This window comes from Orbicella faveolata, unplaced genomic scaffold (genome assembly GCF_042242905.1).
Source record: "Orbicella faveolata isolate gen_17 unplaced genomic scaffold, um_ofav_v1 contig_12, whole genome shotgun sequence".
Taxonomy (NCBI): Eukaryota; Metazoa; Cnidaria; class Anthozoa; order Scleractinia; family Merulinidae; genus Orbicella; species Orbicella faveolata.
Window position 1 is genome coordinate 6,145,621 of NW_028301539.1, and position 20,583 is coordinate 6,166,203.

A 20,583-nucleotide genomic window follows, 5' to 3' on the forward strand; every position below is an offset into this window, starting at 1 on the left:
TATTTTACTGTTAACTGAAGAATTCAAGTCTTTGTAACATAAGTAAAGAACACTATTTTTACTGCTTACGGAAGCTTATTTAATACAATATGCAGGTACTATCGATAAGTAAATTGAACAAGAGGCAGAGGTTTTTAATGAAAATAATTCCCGACACATCCTTCCTTTATTGGTCTCTTTATTTCATATGTCCGCCATTCCGTGTTTCATCGGAGAAATGACTTCCCCGAGAGCCATTAACCTTTGATCGTGATCATTAAAATTCAGCTCGATTATACTGAATCCAGCTTAGTAAAGAGGCAAACAGAACACAGACCACACTGTAGCAGGGCTCACTGATAAGCTGGCTATGATTTTCGAAGACATTTTTGGACACGGAAAGATTGAACGTACTCAAAAATGACCCTCAAACACATTTGTATAGTTTGAACCGCTTATAATTATCAACTCGACACTTCCTTTAAATATCAGAATAAACAGGAAATTCCTTTAAGATACCTGGTATCACTTTCAGCAATCCGTCATTGATGTCTTTAGGTACATGTTTTTCTACAGAGGGTAGTACTAATGGTTTGAAAAGTTCTCATATCACAATACATTTTATATCGGCAAAGGCTTCTTCCGACACTGGGCAGCAGTAAATAAGTAATTGTTATCAAACAAACACGGGGGCCACACTTGGAGATATCAGCCCGATATCAGCTGTTGGCGCCATGAACCGTCCTCTTCAACATAGTGAAGAAGGGCTGAGGCCCTTTAGTCACGAGCTATTGACTCTCAATTGAAAACGATTTTTTTAGCCTTGTATTTACGTCTGTATGAAGGCTAAATTAATTAAGCTTGAAAACGATAGGATTAAACATAGCGACGAAAGGGCTATATTTAATAACACTACTGCGCATGCTATGTTGGCACGGGACGGAATTTTGGATTCATTGATGGATTTTTGTTTAATGATATTGGCAAATTGTCGGTGTTTTCCTGTTTCATTTGGCCAATCAAAAGCCAAGAGCTCAGTGACTCAGGTGGGGAGATTGAACGTGGTTGTTGAAAGCTTTACACAAAATTATTTCACTTTTTGCCATCAGTTGTGAAAAAAGATGCCTGAAATTAATACAAAACTTTATAGAGTAACAAAGATATGTCCCACTGCAGCACTATAACTAACAACAACAACAACAAAAAATAACAATTTTATTAAAGCTATATCTACGTTTACTACAGGTGTAATTTTTATATTGCATTGAGTACTCAGTGAGCAAGATAGTGAACACCGACCAAATCACTACAAGTTGTACATTCATTTTTTATAATCCATCAAATATTTTCGCTCGAGCGCGATTGGTTTAAACGTGTCACGTGACAGCTAAAACTGTATCGGAGTGATATTCCCCAATTTTCAAAACCGCGCGTGTTACGAAAAATATTTGAAAATTAGTAAACACAATAGGCTCTACTATTTGTCCTTGGACATGATCTGTTCCCAAAGCTCACAGTTTTCCTCGAGCTACGCTCTTGGAAAACCGCTCGCTTCTTGGAACAGATAATGTCCGCGGACAAATATCCTAGCATATTTTCGCGCCAAATAGAGGCAATATTGTTCAGATATTCGAACTATACTTCGTCAAACATTGACAGGAACGATTATGATTTTCCAAACTTGATGATTGTTCTCTCTAAGTAAATTGACTGTGAAAAGTGAAGTGATCCAAAAGCATCTCAAAATGAAAAAGTGTTTATCATTAATAGTTGTATTCAACGATGTTGCTTCTCACTTTTGTGGTGGGACCGAACGCAAACTAGTCAAGAAGAGTTCACCAAGCTGTTAGTGCGCAAGTTGGGGTAAAACGAACAAACACGATCACCGGCTTTCATAAAAAAAAAAACAACAACAACAACAAAAAAACAGATATAAATCCATTACGCGGGTGATAGTATTGATGAGATTGCATGACAGTCAGAGGTCAAACGAGAGCGCGATCGCGAGTTTCTGTCTCACGGACCGCGGACCAATCTATTTCCGTCAGATGTTGAGATCTGTTTGGCCAGTAAAAATATTTGTTCTCAAACTGAGAGGTAATATTTCCATCGAGGCCGTCTTCAACTGGAGAACAATCAATCAACTTCATATTACCCTCTCTCCCCCGAAGGGGGGTACTCTATAAAACCCTTTTTGTATACTCCTTTCACTTACCCACTTAAGAACTCTGGAGCATTTTCTAAACCCTTGAGATGAAGTCAATGGTTCATCTCAAGGGGGAAGGTTATGCCAGGTTCGTTGTTTTCATGGCAAGCGAAGTCGATCTGACTACTTTAGTACAAATATTTCAACTCTCAAACAAGGATGATCATAATGCGTGACGGGATAAAATCTAACAAATCTTGCTTTGACGTCAGGACTAAGCGCATGCTTCACAATACTATTTTGATCTGTGTTTCCTGCGAACACCTGCAAATGAAAAAGAAGTAAATTACGCCCTTATTAACTAAAATCCACCGAAAATAGCCCTTATCAGTGTTATGACGTTTCTTTCTTAGCTCCGTCGTGTTATCGATGTTTTTTTTATTCTCGTCACCACAGTGACAGAAATAATGCCCGTAAAATATGCTGGCTCAGATGATAAACTCGGGCCTTAAAGAAAAGTTGAGCCAATAAAATAGCCGTTTGACCAGTTTATTTGTCAGTTATGATTAAATTGTCCTATTTGATCCCGACTTTCTTGTTCAAGTCAGTAATACTTTCATTTGCCTTTTGTCTCTACAATATGCAAAAAACGTATCAGTAGAAGTTTTGAACACACTGAACACCCTGCACGAAAACTTTGTCCCCCTAGAAGGAACTCACTACGTATGCGCGCCTTCCATTGTTCTTGCCCCAGTTGTTTAAAGACTGAATAACGCTATCCACCGGATAAATCGCTATCCAGTGGGTAAGTGTTAACAAAACAAAGCACGCTATCCACTGGATAGTGATGCATCCGGTGGATAGCGTTATCCACCTTTCGAACAACCCGGGCCTGGCTTCTGACTGTGATAATGAAACTAAGAAAGTAAATAAGAAGTACGTATCGCAAATATGATTATCGTTCTTACTTCTTAACATAACGTGTAATTATTTTAGATTGTATTTTATGATCTGACTTAAACTTTTTAAAATCTTAAAATTTTTATTCATAGTTTGTAATACAGTCAAACTGTATATAGCGGCCCTGTGTTAAGCGGCCACCCTCTTTCAAGCGGCCAGTTTTCAATTTCCCGATTTTTCGCTCACACAAAAGCTGTACTTGTTACCTGTATTGGCGGCCAACTCTATTAAGCGGCCGCTGCCACCCTGTAGCAGTCCTATGTTTGTATTTCTTTGTTATTTTCACCTGTATTAAGCGGCCACCCTGAACGTAACAACTATGAAATTGAACGTAACAACTATGAAATGTTGGAATGAGATGTTTTGTTGTGAGCTGTAAGTCATAGAAATACAGTACTGTGTACCATAGAAGAGCAGAGGACAATTTATTGCACAGTACTTTTACACAATGTTACTAATTATACCGTTAACTTACAAGTTAGCACTGAACCTTGTTGAAAGTATTGATCGCTTGAAAGAGTGTTGATTGTCTTATTGTTTCCTAGCATGACGTGCATGTTTTTGTATGATACGCCATAAGAATTGACATTAAACCACGCCCAGTGAATATTTTCGGTGATCCTGCAGCGGCCACCTGTATAAAGCGGTCGGTTCCTCAAGTCCCGAGGGTGGCCGTTGCATACAGGTTCCACTCTGTTTACTTTTAAATTCAATTTTGATTTATGTGGAATACCTGTGAATTAGCTGGTGTGTCAGTTCATTATGGAATGTCATACCTGAATAGCTAAGCGTATGACAGAATAAACTTGTATTGTATTGTATTGTATTGTATTGTATCGTATTGTATTCAAGAGATTATCAAGGTAAGAGAGTGAATCCCCCATATAAGCCTTCTACCCAAGGTAATCCCTCTTAAATTATTTTTAGACATGGTGCGCAGTTCTTCCGAGGATGTTACTCGCGATATGCGTGGACAGCCAAGCGACTTTCTCGAAACTACCTGACACGAAATGGCGAAAACATCATTTTGTATGTTTTGGTTTCGTTTTATACCAGATATGTTTTCTGTACTCTCAGCCGCTCTTTTGTTTGGCCGAGCTTTGATTTGTGCTCGTTTGGCTGTTCATCATTTTGCCGTTTGTTCGGTTTTAGGGAGTTTAATTAAGCAACCTTCAACGGCAACGGCAACGAGTACAATGACTGTGTAAGCATGCGTTATAATAATAATTTTTTTTTTTTGCCGTTGTTAACAAAAGGTCACAAAAGAACAACGTGAAATAGTCACATTCTGCATATTCGAGAGAACGTGAATTATACGACGGCCGATTTTTAAAATTTCTTTCTCGAATTTTGAAGCTGTCTTACATATTTTGTTTGAGTTTTTTTTTCTGACAGTATAGACAAACTGAATGAATCTAAATTCTCGCGAGATTTGTAGGTTGAATCTTAATTCGTTTTTTAATCGACGTTGTCTTTGGCGTTGTTGCCGTTGCTGCTTAAACTACTTTTTGCTACCTGGGCAGCGAGCGTTTGCCTGCACTTTCGACCATCTGTTTGTTCGGTTGCCTAGCTTGTGTTTGGGCGTTTGTTTGCTTTGCACTCGTTTGTCTAAACATTTCTCTGCCGTTCATTCAGTTGTTATTGTTTTGAACGGGGGACATCCGTCTCTTATTTAAACTCCTATTAAAGTTTCGAAATGTATTAAAACATACCGAGAGCCGAAGCTCCTTTGCTTGTAATCAAAATATCAAAGAAGACATCTCCACAGCGTTGGAGGTCTTCCGGTGCTTTGAAACGAAACGAAACGAAACGAAACATAAACACATCCTCTACGAAAACATCCACGCAACGCGCGAGTAATATCCGCGGAAGAACTGGGTACAATGTCTAAAAGTAACTTAACCCTTCGAATACCAAACTTTTGCCAAAAAAATACCGTTTTTAACCGTTTAGTCAGGTTTTTTAGCTGCCATGACGCTAAATAAGCCTAAGTTGTGCTAAAAAAGCTTTTTTTTTTTTGCTAAAAGGAGAGCTTTTTCGAGGATTAGGTACAAAATTGAACAAAACTTCAATTATGGGCATGCGCATAAGCCAAAATTTGGACTTTTTTTTTTTTTTTGCCATTAACCGTTCTCAATTTCGTTTGTTGGCCCTTTCCTTTCTGTTTTTCTCTGCCCTTTTACATTGGCTACCTTTTGCATTGTATGTTCTTTTTGGCTGTGGTGAAAAGTTGGATGTTAATTACGGGCGAAGCCTAGAAATGGACCTTGATCAATCATAGGCGTTGTGCACCATTTTACCACCGTTTTTGCACCATTTTACCACCGTTTTTGCACCAAAACTGATAACCTTGTTTTTCGATTTGCGACGTCGAAATGTCGTCGATATCTAAACCTGACCATTGTGCGGAAAGGGCTAGCCTAGCAATACTATCAGCTTATCAAGAATATCTAATGACATTTAAATTGATGACGTCACAAGTGGTACAAAGAGCACAACCATTAATTACGCATATATGCGTAGTTGGTATTCAAAGGGTTAAAAGGGGTTACCTCGGATATAAGGCCTTTATGAGGGATTCACTCTCTTATACCTTGATAATCTCTTGATTGTGTTGTACTGCACTGCACTGCACTGCACTGTCTTGTAGTGTAGTGTAGTGCAGTGCAGTGCAGTGCAGTGCAGTGCAGTGCAGTGTAGTGTAGTGTAGTGTAGTGTAGTGTAGTGTATTGCGAAAGTTAACTGAAAAGATAAAGCCTACAACTTCCCTTTCTTTGGTACACTGTTTTCACATGGAAATTCACTGGCATGGAAGAATTTTTAGTTTTAACTTTTCTATGATTCGTTAAATGGGCTTCTTCTTGGTGTTAAAGGCACAAGGAACGTCACAAAAGAAAACCGTCTCCCAAGCCTATTGTTATCATTTTGTTTTCATTGTTTTCCTCATTTTTTTTTGCTCCTAATTGTTTTCTCCTTTTGGTTACGTCAGCTGTGCCTTCTACACCAAGTAAAAACCTTTAAGTGTATGTTTTACAATTTGTATTCTTTTCTAAACGTGCCTGATTTTGACACTCCAGCCTGTTACACTATTTTGAACTCTCGTTACTGTTTTCTCTGTCAGTAATATATTGCGTGTATATATGCACCCTTTATAAACAAGCACTACAGGGCTTGTATGGCTTAAGTGCAACACATTTGTCCTGTTTAATCAGATAACTTTATGATTTTTCTAATATGTAGACCTCCACTTCTAGACAACAGTATATTATCTCAGTCACCTTTTCAACATTGTTTTCCTTGTAGCTGTTCCATGTTACTCCATCTGTAGAAAGATGCACTTTGTAGCTGGTGATCCAGTGAGAGCCTGCCCTTTGTCCTTGTGTCGCTACTGCACAAACAGAGTGCACTGCACCCATGTCAACTTGAAGATAGTCTGTTCTGTCTGTTGATGTCTTTGTACACCACCCTCCATTTGACCTGTTCTCATTTAGTCGGCCATAGTATGGATAATGATTTCCGCTATAAGATGTGCTTGCCGTCATTTTAACATCTGGTATTTTGTTCCTGTCTTCTACACCAACAGGTCCACATACTGAGCAACAAGTAATAATAACAATCATCATCATCATCATCATCATCATCATCATCATCATCATTGTTATTAATAATGGGTTGTTCGAAAGCCGGTTAGCGCTAATTAACCCAGGATTAAAAGTTAAAAGAAGTAATACATTTTTTTGTATAGGAATATCTTTCATTGCTTATGTGTAGTTTAAGGTGAATCAAACTCAAAACTGAAAGACGAACAAAATAAAAAGAAAACTGGACCGAAAAGTTACAAAACTGAAATCAAAATTCTCTCTAATCCTGGGTAAGTTTGATAAGGGTTTGAACAACCCGGCCCTGGATATTTGAGACTGTGGTGACTTAATTATTTAGCAGTATTGGTACAATATTGGTTTATTGCAAGAGATATATGGAGAGACTGTTGCCAAGTTTAAATTTATATTACTCGAGTGAAATTAAGTGTCCTCAAGTCGCCTAAAATCGCCTTAAGTCCTCTAAAATCGCCTTAAGTCGCCTTAAGTCGGCTAAAATCGCCTTAAATCGCCTAAAGTCGCAATGTTTTTTTTTGCTAAATTTGCTTAAGACGCCTAAAGTCGCCTTAAATCGTCCAAAGTCGCCTTAAGGTTACGGCGACTTAAGGTCCCAGAGTAGGCCTGATCGTCACGTCGAAGATAGGTTATATGATTAAAAAAATGTTGAAAACAATCGTTTAAAGTATATATGGAATGTACAAGACTTACCCTCTTGATTGCAACCGTCGACAGGAAACTCACAAATATACCCACGCCCTGCTTGTAATGTACAACCCAAGTCATTATACTTTCCATAATCTCTCCGATAATCCTTGTACATAGCTGCACAATTCCCATCACCATTCGGTTCACCTTTTGCCCAAGGAAGATCTATCTGAGATGAGTTCTTGTTACTTAACCATCTCCACTGTCTAGACCGATAATCTCCTCTCAAACCGATAAAATATTCGTTAGCTATTGTCAACTTTAAGATAGTGTTTTTCAAGAAGATCCACTCCGCGTTACTTTCAATAGACACAAGATCACGTCCAGCCTGCTTGCACATTTGCCTGCTTTTCTCCCAACTAAGACGGAGAGAATTCGCGTGAATCGTGTAAAAGGAACAGCCACCTTTGAACCATGTAAAGGTTTCACCTATATAACAGAAAATTACGAACAAAGATGAAAACTAGTCAAGCATTCGTATCGGGGGAGGAGTACTCCATATACCTTTTTCAGACTTCAGCTGCAGGTATATTAAAGGTTAAGGGGTTCACAAGTTGAAGTAGCTGAAAGGGTAGAGGTATCTTTCTTTTAGGTATTCAAAAGGGACCTTAATTAAAATATTTCGAAGAGACGCACCTTACGGCAGTATCATTTAATTTATCAAGCACTACCTCATTAACTTCATTTCAAGGGTTTAAAAAAGAGATGCAATGTTCTCACGAAGGTAAGGGAACGGAGTACCTTTGTGAATAGCCGTTACATGAAAGGCGTACCTTATGGTATATAAGGGGTAAGGAGTTGAACCTCGGGGCGGAGCCTCCCCGCATAAAACTTTGCAGAGTAACCACCCCCCCCCCCCCTTCTTTCTGGATATAAGACATTCAATTAACCGTAGTAAACTTATTCATGTTTTTATTTGCCTAATTTCCTGACCAACGACGGGAAAACTCGACACCTTATAATCTCAAGGACATTAATGTAATATATAACGATTATACACTACGCTGACGTATGGCAAAGTAGGGTAACGGATTAAATCTTTTTTGTTTTGCAAGAAATAATAGTACCTTCAAATAATAATAACAATAACAATAATAATAATAATAATAATAACTTTTTTATTTTAATAATAATAATAATAATAATAATAATAATAAATACTTAATAAAATACTCGATGCTTACTTCCGAAATCCCGTCGATGAAAGTTTTAGAAAGCTCGTCGCTGAACCCCAATATTATGGCTTGTATATAAGAAACAACGCCAGATCAAACAGTTTTCTCACAATAATAACACGAGAAAAAGCGTTTCGTTTTTAAGAAGATCACACAACGCGGATGAAGCAAACCACGGGGCCAGTTCGATAAAACGTACGTGCGACCGAACCAAGACCGAGGAGGTCGTCAGGGTTAAAAAAAAAAAAAACTGAAATAATACAATAAAATGTTTAAAAAAAAATGACAAAATCCTTTGTGAGTATGGCGACAATTCCTCATACATGTTCGGGCACAGGATAAGCAGGAACTCTGTTAAATCAATAAACAGTACACTTTTTAATTACTAAATGTCCGAATTATATATTATACACCAATTAATTAAGTCAGGTGACGTATAAACAATGGGATATAATTTTTTCGGATTCATCAATGTCGCTGGATTTTTCACAAGATATACATTTGAATTTGTAAACGTTTACACTTTAAAGGTATTCTGATTTTTCCGCTACTGTTTGCACACATTGATAATCCCAGCTAGACATTTATGCGGGAAACTCAATTATTCACCGAAGTGGAGTTAAGTATCCACCACTTTCACCGACACTGAGGCGAATAATTGTTTTAGTATATACTAAACAAGCTGAATAGCTAGCGGACCAAAGAGTAACTTTATTTGTTTAAGAATAACTTTATTTGAAACAGAAAGCCATTTTTTTCCTTCAGATGCTTTAGAAAGATTAACAGTAAGTAGACACGCTCATTTTTTGGCCTTTCTGGGTCATCCAGTCTTAATTCGTTGAAATATATGGCTGGATTTATGAAAACAGTGTCAATGAAATCGAGCGGTTTTTATTTTTTTTTATTATTATTTCATTTTTTTTTTCTTTTTGCTTTCCCTATGACAGAAGCTTGTAAATCTTACCTAGCATAAAATGTAGAGGACTTCTTGCTGCATGTTTCATTTATTTATCTGTTTTTTTTTTATTATTTATCGCAACCTTCCCCCCCGCCCCCCTTCCCTTTTCAACTCGTGTTGAGCTTAGCGCAGGCTACACTCGTGTGAATTTCAGTTCGCGCGGTGACTCCGAGAAGGAGCCAACCGATCAGCGTTCTCTAACTGCTGCCTGAAGGAAGTCCAATGAAGGTGCAAGTCTAACGATTGCCTAGCAGGCGTCGTCCATTATCGTTCATGGAGCGGTCGAACGAGGCGTCATTTAGTCCCGTAATAGTAGGCTGCTTGCACTGTGGTGATAATGTTGTGCTTGCTTTAGACAGCAAAGAGCTTTATCCACATCAATTTAGGGCTTAGACGTGCAATGGACTAAAGATTTCTAACTGCTGTTCGCGTTATTTGCTCTGAACTTTGAGGTGGCTAAAGACTTTGAAATCGGGATATGCCATTCCCCCGCTCGATAAAATTCAAGTACATCTGGGACATTGCCATTTGCGAACCAAACATGGCTACGAACGGAGTGAAGAACATTGGGTCAAGCGCTGATCGTGAGTAGAATTTCCTTGTTTTATCAATTTTAGGCGTTCTCGGCCTAGCTAACTATCAGAACTGTCTGTGATTCGCTAGCGCGGAAGGAATTTATTTGCGTGGCTTCAGGGCGATAATTGACATAACGACAACATGTTGAGTGTTCGCTTAATGCTAACTATGGCCTAGTTTGTTTAAAGTTCAATCGATTGTCGATGTAGGAAGTTCTTGTTCAGTCCATTTAGGACTATGCAGGCCTTTAGAAAGCTATAGTTCAGCTCTCCGCCGCGGTTTTGATATTCGTGCGTTCGTGTTGATTTAGACTCCAATTTCATGCTAAAAGCAGTCTTAATTAAATTGTACAATTCATGATTCAACGAAAAGACGGTGAATGTAGTCTTCCTGGCTTCTAAAGGCATACAGTAGAGTTACTTGCTATTATTTGAGCTACGATAAACCTTGTGGAAAGATGGCTGTAGGACAGAATTGTATCAAGATTATCAAGTCAAATTCTGTGGCTATGTTTTGCGAATCCAGACAGATGGACAACTTTTGGTTTAAAAAGATAATAAAAATGTAAAACTATATAAAACGTTTCGGTCTCTCGACCTTCGTCAGTTGCAAAAAAGTGCGTAAACAACTTACATCTTAAATACGATTTTCACAACAATGAATGATAAACAGGTTACCTAACAGATGGAGAGAAAACAAAAGGTTGTACAAAAACGCAAATCAGCTACAGCAAGTTAGACTGGAAACAATTAAACTAGTAACAAAAGTTATTTAATTGCCATAGCGCAACAGGTTTCCCAATAAGGGCCTCTGAATCATCACATATATCGGTATAACTAGGGTATCTAAAAGATGGTAATGCTGCGGCACATTCTGTTGATAGTGACATATTTTAACGCCGTGATTCATTTATCTGCGCGTTCCAAGACTTATATTAACTGTTATTTCTCAAAGTAGTGTCAAATCGTGGTGTCACTTAAAATCTGTCGTTGTATGCATCAACTTCATGCATGATGACGCATCGATGGCGAGGTGTGACAAAGGATCGAGACAAAAAAGCAGATTGTGATCTGAAGTGTGTTTGGGCATAAAACGACACACATCAGCCTCCCCTTTACCAGATCGCGAAAATCGAAAGATGTGAAAATTGTAGGAGCAGAAATATAACTTATAAATTCTGTAGTGGTACGCATTAAATATCTCTAGAACTCGACAGAAGAACACAGACTGTGTCGAGAACGTGTCCACCGCGATGTGTGAAAATGCTCAAGCTTTAGCTTAAAGTCATGTTTCGATGAAAAGGGATAGATTGCAGCATTTATGAAATCAGCGTGTTCCACGGTTTTCGTTTGTTTTAATTATCCTACAGGCTTTAGTAACGACGATTTCTCTTCATTTAAGAATTCGGCGAAGGAGGCGAGACTGCTAAGAAATGACATACTAAGATTAGGATGTCACAATTAATCGTCCAAATTTACAAACTTTCACATACTGCATAGCAAGAGTTGTGAAAGTCAAGCACGATCTCCTTCACATCGTTTTACAGGTAAATCAGAGCAAACTTTCTCAGTGGAATCCACGCGAAAAAGGACGACGGCTCGACGAGTATGACATCCTCGTGTTGTTCGTGGCGCAATGCACTCCAGTAAAAGTGGCGCAGTGCAGTCTGGTTAACTGCAATGCATTCTGGTAAAAAGTGATGAATTCGAGAATTCGTACTCCCTTCTATATATTCTTCTTAAATCCTGATTATGTTGCTGCTCGCTCGCTCCGCTCGCTCCGCAGCAATGACAAAATCCCCAAGAAGGGCCGTTAAACAATAACTAATAATTCTCCAACTGAGAGCCTTTGAATAGCCCAGCTAGCATAAATACAACAGAATCCCCAAAGGGGCCCCAATTATTTAGTGCGCACACAACGACTGGTTAAAAAAATTCGGAGTGAAAAATGCACCGCTAAAATTAAGTATAGTGGATACGATTTTTTGAATGGAATTCTTGTCTTTTGTTTAGCCCAAAAGGTAAAAGGGGAAATAACTGCGCACTCTAGTATGCTTCTTTCGTGTATAGTAAATTTTCAGTGTTTTCGGACATGCTGGTTTGGATTTGGTCAATACATTGAAATGTGAAGTCCAATAGCACGTGTGGAGTTCGGTTGAAGTGTATGGCGACATCGCAAGTCTTTTTGTTTGTTTTCATGAAGGATTTAACTTTAAATTCCGTTGTGGTCGAGCCGACATACTGGAGATTGCATTTCTTGCAATGAACAAAATAGATCACATTCGATGAATTACACGAGAGTACAGTTTCTGCCGAACAAAATACGTTTTACCAGTTTGTGTGCTAGAAAAAGTTTGGGATTGACAAAGAAGTTCTTACAAAGATCGCATCTGGTATTATCACAAGTGAAACACCCCGCTGTTGGCCCTGCAATTGACGGAGACGAGGTCTTTCTACACTTTTCTTTGAGGTTCTCAGACCTGCGAAACGATGAAATGATAGAATTCGGTGGAAAAAGCTCCTTAAATTTTGGGGACGAGAGCAAAAGATGAAGATGCTTTTTTAATTAACCCACTAATAGAAGGTAAATCAGGATTATACGTAAGAACAAAAGGAAAAATCTTTTTGGAATCCCTGACTTTGGCTTTAAGTAAGTCATTTCTTGGAATACTCGCTGCTCTAGAAAATCCACGTGAGACCAGTTCTACTGGATATCCCTGGTCAACTAGGTAGCCCTTGTACTCCTCCAGCCTTTTGTTAAGAAAATTGTCCTCAGAACAATTTCTGCGTAGTCTCGAGGCGACTCCAAATGTGATCGCTTTGAAAACATGCTTGAAATGGGATAAAAAGAGGGACATGTAGGGTAGGAATTGCCTAGGGTATACACATTACGATCATTTCACATTAACTTACCTTTACTTGTGTACATAGCCACTTAATGCTTGCAAATGCTTACAGAGTTTAGCTATCTAGGTAGGCTATTGAAATTTTTAACAGAAATTATTTCAGGGAAAAGACTTAAGAAACAATAGAACTTCAGAATTTTTACCAGACACATGTAAGATTCAAGTTTGTATGAAAGAGTACTCAATAAAGTTTGTTTTCGTAACAATAATAACAATAATAACAATGATAACAATGATAACAATGACAACAATGCTAACAATAATAACAATAACGACAATAATAACAATAATAAAGCTCTCCAGTTGGAATCATCCTAATCCCAGTGATCTATAGATAAAAATATAATGGAATCGAAGAATTGGAAAAATGTGTTACGTTACTTTGTGTTTCTGCATGAAGGACCCCATAAAGTAACCGTTTCGGCCAGTTCTATTTTCTACGATCATAGAAATGAACAATTCCATGAGTTCTGTGCTTAGATAGTTTAGACAGTAGAAAATGCTGTAGTAATAAAACTAGCGAGTTACTCCGGTTACACTAACATGAAGGAGCTTGGAGTATTGTTTCTTTTCTCTAGATGGGATTCTAGTGAATTGCTAGAAGCGTCAGCATTTTTATTTGATAGATTTAGCGTTGAAAATTCAACACATATTCATACCTGTAGGTGGAGAAAGCAAAATTTGCGGGTAAAGGAATACGTTAATGAAAGATGAATAGGTAAAATCCTACCTTCTGTTGTAACAGTCAGTTTCATAACAGAAAACGCTTTAAACACTACAGCCGATGTCGCCATACAAGTATAAATCCCGGAGTCCTCCTCTTTAGCGTTCCAGATTTGAAGTGTTCCATCCGCACCCACTTTTGATCTTCCTAAAGGTAGCTCGCCGTTTTCTTTCATCCAAGTGACTGTCGGCTGAGGGCTTCCAGATGCCTGACAAGGGACTGAAATATTATAGCTTTTTCCGTTTCTCAGTTCTCTAGGCGGACTCACTGTAAACTGTGGCAGTTCCACGACACTTAGGTGTGTAACAGCCGAGTCATAACCTAACATATTTGTCGCTTTACATTTGTACAACCCAGAGTCTTTCTTTTGAGCATTTGTTATTGACAGCTGTCCGTCTTTTAAAAAAGCTCTGGCTTGGACCAGCTCTCCGTGTACTTTAGACCACGTGATTACCGCTGGAGGATAGCTAGTCACGTGACAAGTTGGTAAAGTGAAGTCCTTGTTCTTTTCGACGTAGGATGGTCCAAACGAGAGAGAAACTTTTGGCTCACCTGGAAGAAAATAATAATAATAATAATAATAATAATAATAATAATAATAATAATAATAAAAAAATAATAAAATACAACAATTATCTTGTGTAACAACACACCCAATAGGGACATGTTTAATGGTACTATATCAACAGCAAAGCTTTTTGCATTCGACGTGAAAATTCGTTGTCGTTCAGTCTAAATACCCACAAGACAAAGCTGCAAATAATAATAATAATAATAATAATAATAAAAAAAAAACATTCTTGAACGTCTTAATACCGGCATAAGAAGACAGAAAACGCGAGGAAATAACAATCTCATAATCACTGCCTAGACGTCTCAAATATTTCTCAGTTTATTTTGTCAAACCCATGTCCCCTTTTCTGAAGACTTGTTTGCACCAAGCTCGCATGAGCGCAATAACTAACAGAATGTACAGAATACTCAGAGTGCGTTTAGAAATACAACATTGATTAAGGTCATTCCACTGAAATAGAACCTGCACTGAGATTTTCGTGAAACTTTGCCTATTGATTGTTTATATTATAGGAACTTACATTTTGAAATAAAAATGAGGGGTCCCCAAGTCCGTTTGGGAGCAACAGCATCATGTTTATACCCAATAAATCGTTTTCATAGCACTATGACTGTAGTCACGATTGCTTGTTAAATTCACGTTTCCGACAATTGTTTTTTGTTCTACACTGAGAATTGGTCCATATTTGTTTTACACAGAGAAATTTATTACTCAATTCAAAACAACAGAAAACAATGATAAGTCACCATACTCGTTTGCGAGAAAATGACGATTTACCTCTATGCCGAAGTCCAGCCGTAAAGAAAAAGCCGCCATTTTTTAATGCGCGTGCGCTAATCACGCGTGAAATTATGCGCAGTAGGGATGCGCAATGCAATACTGGGGAATGACCTTTAACTACTCCATAGCGTGTTTATAGGTGAAGCACCTGCGGCTCATTCATACCTGACAAATAAACCTTGTACTGCGTACAACTTCAGAAGGAGCAACAACATAATTGTCCCGCGTTTTAACTCGCAGTTTCTTAAAAACTCTATTAGCTATAGAGGCGCTATTCTTTGGAAGCTGTCTCGACCCATTTCACAGGCCATTTTACTGCTTTTGATCGCAAAGAAGGACTCTTATTTCAAGGGACTTAATTTTAGCGCGCAGTCGGTCCAGTCGCTGCCCAAGAAGACCTTGGGCGAAATCTTTAAAATCTTGGCACTACCAAGATTTTAAATGTTTTTAACTATTTTATGTTTAAACGCTGTAGTCAATTTACTTAGAGGTAACTAATTTGAATTCATTTTAACTTTGTACCTTTTTATAATCTTACTGTATATTTTAGAGTTTTTATTATAGCGAGAGTATTTTGTAAGTAATGTTATCCCTATTTTAGATCTATTTTCGTTTGTAATTAATTTTACTCGACCCCACAAGCTTTGAGCTTGAAATCTTATCGTGTTTAAATAAGGGATATGTGTGTCTGTATGTATGTCTGTCTGTCTGTCTGTCTGGCTGTCTGTCTGTCTGTCTGTCTGTATGTATGTATGTATGTATGTATGTATGTATGAAACAGAAATACGAACCTTAATTGCTTGTGCGTAAAAACTCCAGTTCTATTTATTTGTTCAAACGTTAAGGCTCAATCAAAATAGAAAATGGACGGATTGAAATGACCCATCTCGGTTTCTCAAATTACAAGAAGAACAACACAAATGTTATTTCTCACGAATGAAATTGCAGAGGAGACTAGCAGAAATAAATATTTTGTCGACAGCCTAACTGGCACTAAGCTTGCGTGCGATGTAAATGAGCATGGAAACGTTAGCCTAACTAATATTAGCCCAGGTGCTTACTTGAGGTTTCTTTGTCACAAGTAACATGTAATGTCAGAGTTGTAGTTCCAAATCTAACCGTTGGCAGCCTAACCGGCACCACGTCTATGTGCTAACTTTGGGATGTAGGTCAGGATTGACCAATAATGGCAGCTTTGTTGTAAATTTTCCCGTCATTTTGAAAGCAATAGATATATGTAAATTGCACGATAGTGTAAGAGAATGATTGTCTTCCGTATAAACTTTGTAAAGGTTGGTTCTCGCCAGGCTCTACATAAATTAATTTTTTTTCAATGTGTGCTACATCGTGTGTAGTTAAGAAAAAAAATAAAGTATTATGATTTCAACTTACTTTGTACAACAAGGCTCGCAGCGTTTTCATCCTTTCCCAGAATATTGCGCGCCATGCATTTGTATTCCCCAGCATCCTCTAAGCGAACGTCATCAATCTGCATCAGGCCATCTGACGTCACCTTGATCCTGTTACTAGGTAACGATCCATCAACCCTAACCCAAGATAGCTGGGGAGCGGGATTTCCACTAGCAGAGCAAAACAGAGCAGCAGTGTTGCTTTCGTTAACAGTCAGTTGCGAAGCCGGAGAAATTGTCACTTTTGGTGCAGAAATTGATTCTCCGGGTTCACCTTTAATCCCTGGGATACCCGGTGGCCCGATATCTCCTTTAATTCCTTTTTCTTCTCTTATGCCCGGTGGTCCCATAATTCCTTGCTTTCCACCTGGACCCGGCGGTCCCATGATTCCTTGGGGACCTTTTCTTCCTCTCCTTCCCGGAGGTCCCGGCAGTCCTCGCGGGCAAACATCAAGGCTTCCACTCTTCTGACAGATCTTTTTGAAACTCGAGGTGACAACGTCTTCAAAAACTTCTTTCATGTTAGCTGAATTATTAAACTTTGGATTGTTGGCAATGCTACGTGTGATTCTATGGAGCTTTGTTTCACTGTTTGCCTCTTTCTGTTCAGAATGAATAGGTGAAGTTTCTAAACAGGAATCAGAGAGATAATCAGAGATATCTCAGTACCTCAGTTAGAGTCGACTGACTGAAAATACAAAAGATCTGTTTCTGCCGTTAGGCCGTTTCATTGAGTAGAATACAGCTCTCACATGGAAGCTAGTAAATTATCAGTTAGGAGGGTCTGTCTGTCTGTCTGTGTGATAAATGAAAGAGATTTGTGACATGAAAGACCAACTTGAAGCCGTTTTAACGAGGCATGTCTACACGAGGTCAAACGTGACCATCACAGGGGATCGCATTACTTGCATGAAATCAACTAAAATTCACCATCTTTCTTTATTTATAAAGCGAACGATGATCTTATTTAAGGTAGTTAAATTAAAGGAACCCGTTGTCAAGACACTGAGAGCAACTGGAAGTTGTAGAATGTGTTTTTTGCTTTCGTTTTCCAAACGTAACACGAACGGTGATTTAAAAGGGACCAAGAGATATTTGGGATATTTGGTTACAATTCTTTCACTGAAAGAATTCAAGTGTTAAACCGAGTCATTTATCTGATCACGGACGCTAAGTTAATATACTATGCAGATACGATCGATGAGTGAATTGCAGAAGAGGAAGAGGTTTTACGTTTAATTTATTGCCGACACACCAATACCTTACCTTTATTCCAAGTGTCCGCCATTCCGTGTTTCATCTGAGAAATGACTTCCTCCACAGCCATCAACTTTTGATCGAGATCATTAAACTTCCGCTCGATTCTAATGAAACTAGCGTAGTAAAGAAGCAAACAAACCACAGACAACACTGTGCCAGGGCTCACTGATAAACCACAGCTTCTCGACGACATTTTTGGACACAGAATGGTCAAAACAGATCTAACGTGCTCAAAAACGACCTGTAAATTAAGACACCGCTGTAACTTAGCACCGCTCATAACTTGACCCTTCCTTTGAGTATCAACAGGAAATTCCTTAAAAATCTTAGTATCACTTTCACGAATTCCTCACTGGGTTAGAGACGGAGTGGTAGGAATGTTTCAAGTTTTTCTTTTAAAAAGTATTGACTTTGACTCGAGCGGCATGCGTTGGGGATTTCGGTCCGAGTACCTGGGAAGGAGACTAATGTATTACACGAGTGAAAATATTTTTAGAAAATTTCGCAATCACGGACTGGAAAGGCACCATAAACTTCAAGCGCCTAATTCTGACCGAGAACCGAATGGGTGCTAAGTCAGTGCTCAGTTATTTTATTATTCTTTTAATTTTTAGGAAGCAAAGGAATGTTGTGGAAGTTAAAGTTTGTCTAGAAAGGTAAACCTTTCTGTTTGTTATCCAATCCTTGGAAAATAGAGGCAATTGAGCACTCTGATTGGCTAGTTTTAGTCACTCGTATTGTAGCCGTGCTACAGTTTAACATTCCTGAGTGCTAAACTTCCTGTTTTCATGCACTCACGAATTCAAACATCGCTTCGACCGAGAGGAGCCCGGTAACCAGATCGTGACCGAAACAATGTCACCGTCACACTCGAATTTGCACTTTACATTTGTTTTGAGAGGAGGATATTGACAACTTTTTGCAGATCCATTTATTTCATCGCGTCAACAAAATTATTTAGTAGGTCCACATACGTCGGCCTCCCAGATAATCCGAAAACATCACGGAGCTATTTGAATGCATCGATTTCCCTCCCCTTCTCTTTATTTTTTCTAGCTTTGTTCAATAATTCCTTTTCGCCCCTGCCCCATGTTTATTCAGGTAGTTCATAAAAGTTCAAATAGATTTTTTAGTTCTCCTCAGGTTTGGACACCCGTTTTTCGTGTGGCTATAAATTGACGTTTTGCTTAACATTTTGCTGCAGTTTGGGCATTCACGTTTTGGCGGTTTTTCTGTTTCTAACATTTTACAATGGTATTTTTATTGTGCGTGAAGTGTGTGGCATTGCGTAAACGTTTTACCACAAGCTTCACAAGGATAATCCTTAAAGGACCAAACGCTTGGTGATTTGTTTGTTGTCACCCCGTCAATACCGATTGATCTTCCTTCTTTTTCTGCGAAAAAAAGGTTGTTTAGCAAGCTCATACATTTCGCTTACTTGTATGTTGTATTTCTTTAAAGGGAAATTTTCCGGTGCGTGAAGAGCCAAATGTGCCTATTCTCCTTACTGTAACACGTGTCCCGCAGTCATAATTTTGCTGATATTCACCCGTGATCTAACTCCTGTAACGCTATCAAAATTTGGTGGTATTCATTTCCCTCATCACCTACTACTCGACATTTTTTTGTTGCTGTAATTAAGTGCCACCTCCCCATGTTGAGCTCCCTAAAGGGAAGAAACTTCTCAGATGCCACCTTAACAAAGAAGTCATATACGTATTCTCGGTATTGGAGTGGAACAAGCTTTGAACTGAGGCTAATGCGGCGAGTCTTTTCAAATACAAATGACAATAAATATATTTGTAGTGATACTCCCTGCGTGAGGCACTATTTAAGCTAGTTTCAGTTCAATACCGAGAATACTAATTTGGTCTATTTGACTCGACTCGCCAATTATTTATTTATATTCATTTTAAACCTACTGTAACAAATTATAACGTTAACCCCTGAAAAAATCAAAGTTATTTGCGCGAGCGCAGTTGGGTACACGTGTAGCGCAACGTGCTTATTACAAATTCGATTTATACTTACCAAAGTAATAAATTATGATAAAACCGTGTTCCTTATGGCGACAATAAAGCTATTGTGGAATTGAAAAAGTCCATGTTGAAATTTTCACCTACAGTTCTACAGTACTAGTTTGTTTGCAATGCTCGATTTTTCTACAAACGTACCACAGGTACATGTGTGCTACATTTTCAAGACAATAGGCAAATTCCCCATTTGTAACCGACTTATATCTCTCTCAATAAAGAGACGAAAAGGTCAATAGACCATTATCGTATTCTCGGTATTAGACTGGAACTACAATGGGCGACAAAAGTGGTTGAGACACTTTTAGGAAATGACGCTTTTCGATATTTAGCACTTGTTCTATTTTATTTGCATCTAGCGTTAATTCTCTAATACCCCGACCCCTAATTCAATGTTGTGTAGGCGCTGTGGTCTGTGCAGTCTATAAAGAAATCGAAAAATCAACATTGTTTGAGGGGTTGGGGGGGGGGGGGGGGAGGGAGAAAGGGGGGAGGAAATGTGTCCAAGACGCTCGAAAATCGAATTTTACTGCCAAGTGTCTCAACACTTTTGTCACCCATTGAACGATACTGTTTTTGAACATTCGGTTGCGCGTAACATGTTGTAGATGTTTGGTCTCCTGTTACACCATCCAAAATCTCGTAATATTTTGTGGCAGTGTGGCCAAACGTGTATAATTATCCGGAATAAAACTGCAAATGTTCCATGTAAATGTTACGTGCATTTGTCCGAGCTATAAAATATTGAGTAATTTTACCACATTTGTGGAAAGGACTACCATCAGCATTTCGTAGTCCTG

General features: G+C 38.5%; 1 protein-coding gene across 1 annotated transcript; it reads right to left on the minus strand.

The window, feature by feature from the left end:
• Positions 1-1,177: 1,177 nt before the first annotated feature.
• LOC110046926 (uncharacterized) lies at positions 1,178-18,045 on the minus strand. The gene is made up of 6 exons (XM_089282238.1): positions 17,757-18,045; positions 16,474-17,118; positions 13,734-14,279; positions 7,393-7,818; positions 6,364-6,677; positions 1,178-2,449 (listed from the first exon to the last, which is right to left on the minus strand). The coding sequence occupies exons 1-6, from the start codon at positions 18,028-18,030 to the stop codon at positions 2,309-2,311; spliced, it is 2,346 nt and encodes a 781-aa protein (XP_089138364.1). The 5' UTR covers positions 18,031-18,045; the 3' UTR covers positions 1,178-2,308.
• Positions 18,046-20,583: the final 2,538 nt, after the last annotated feature.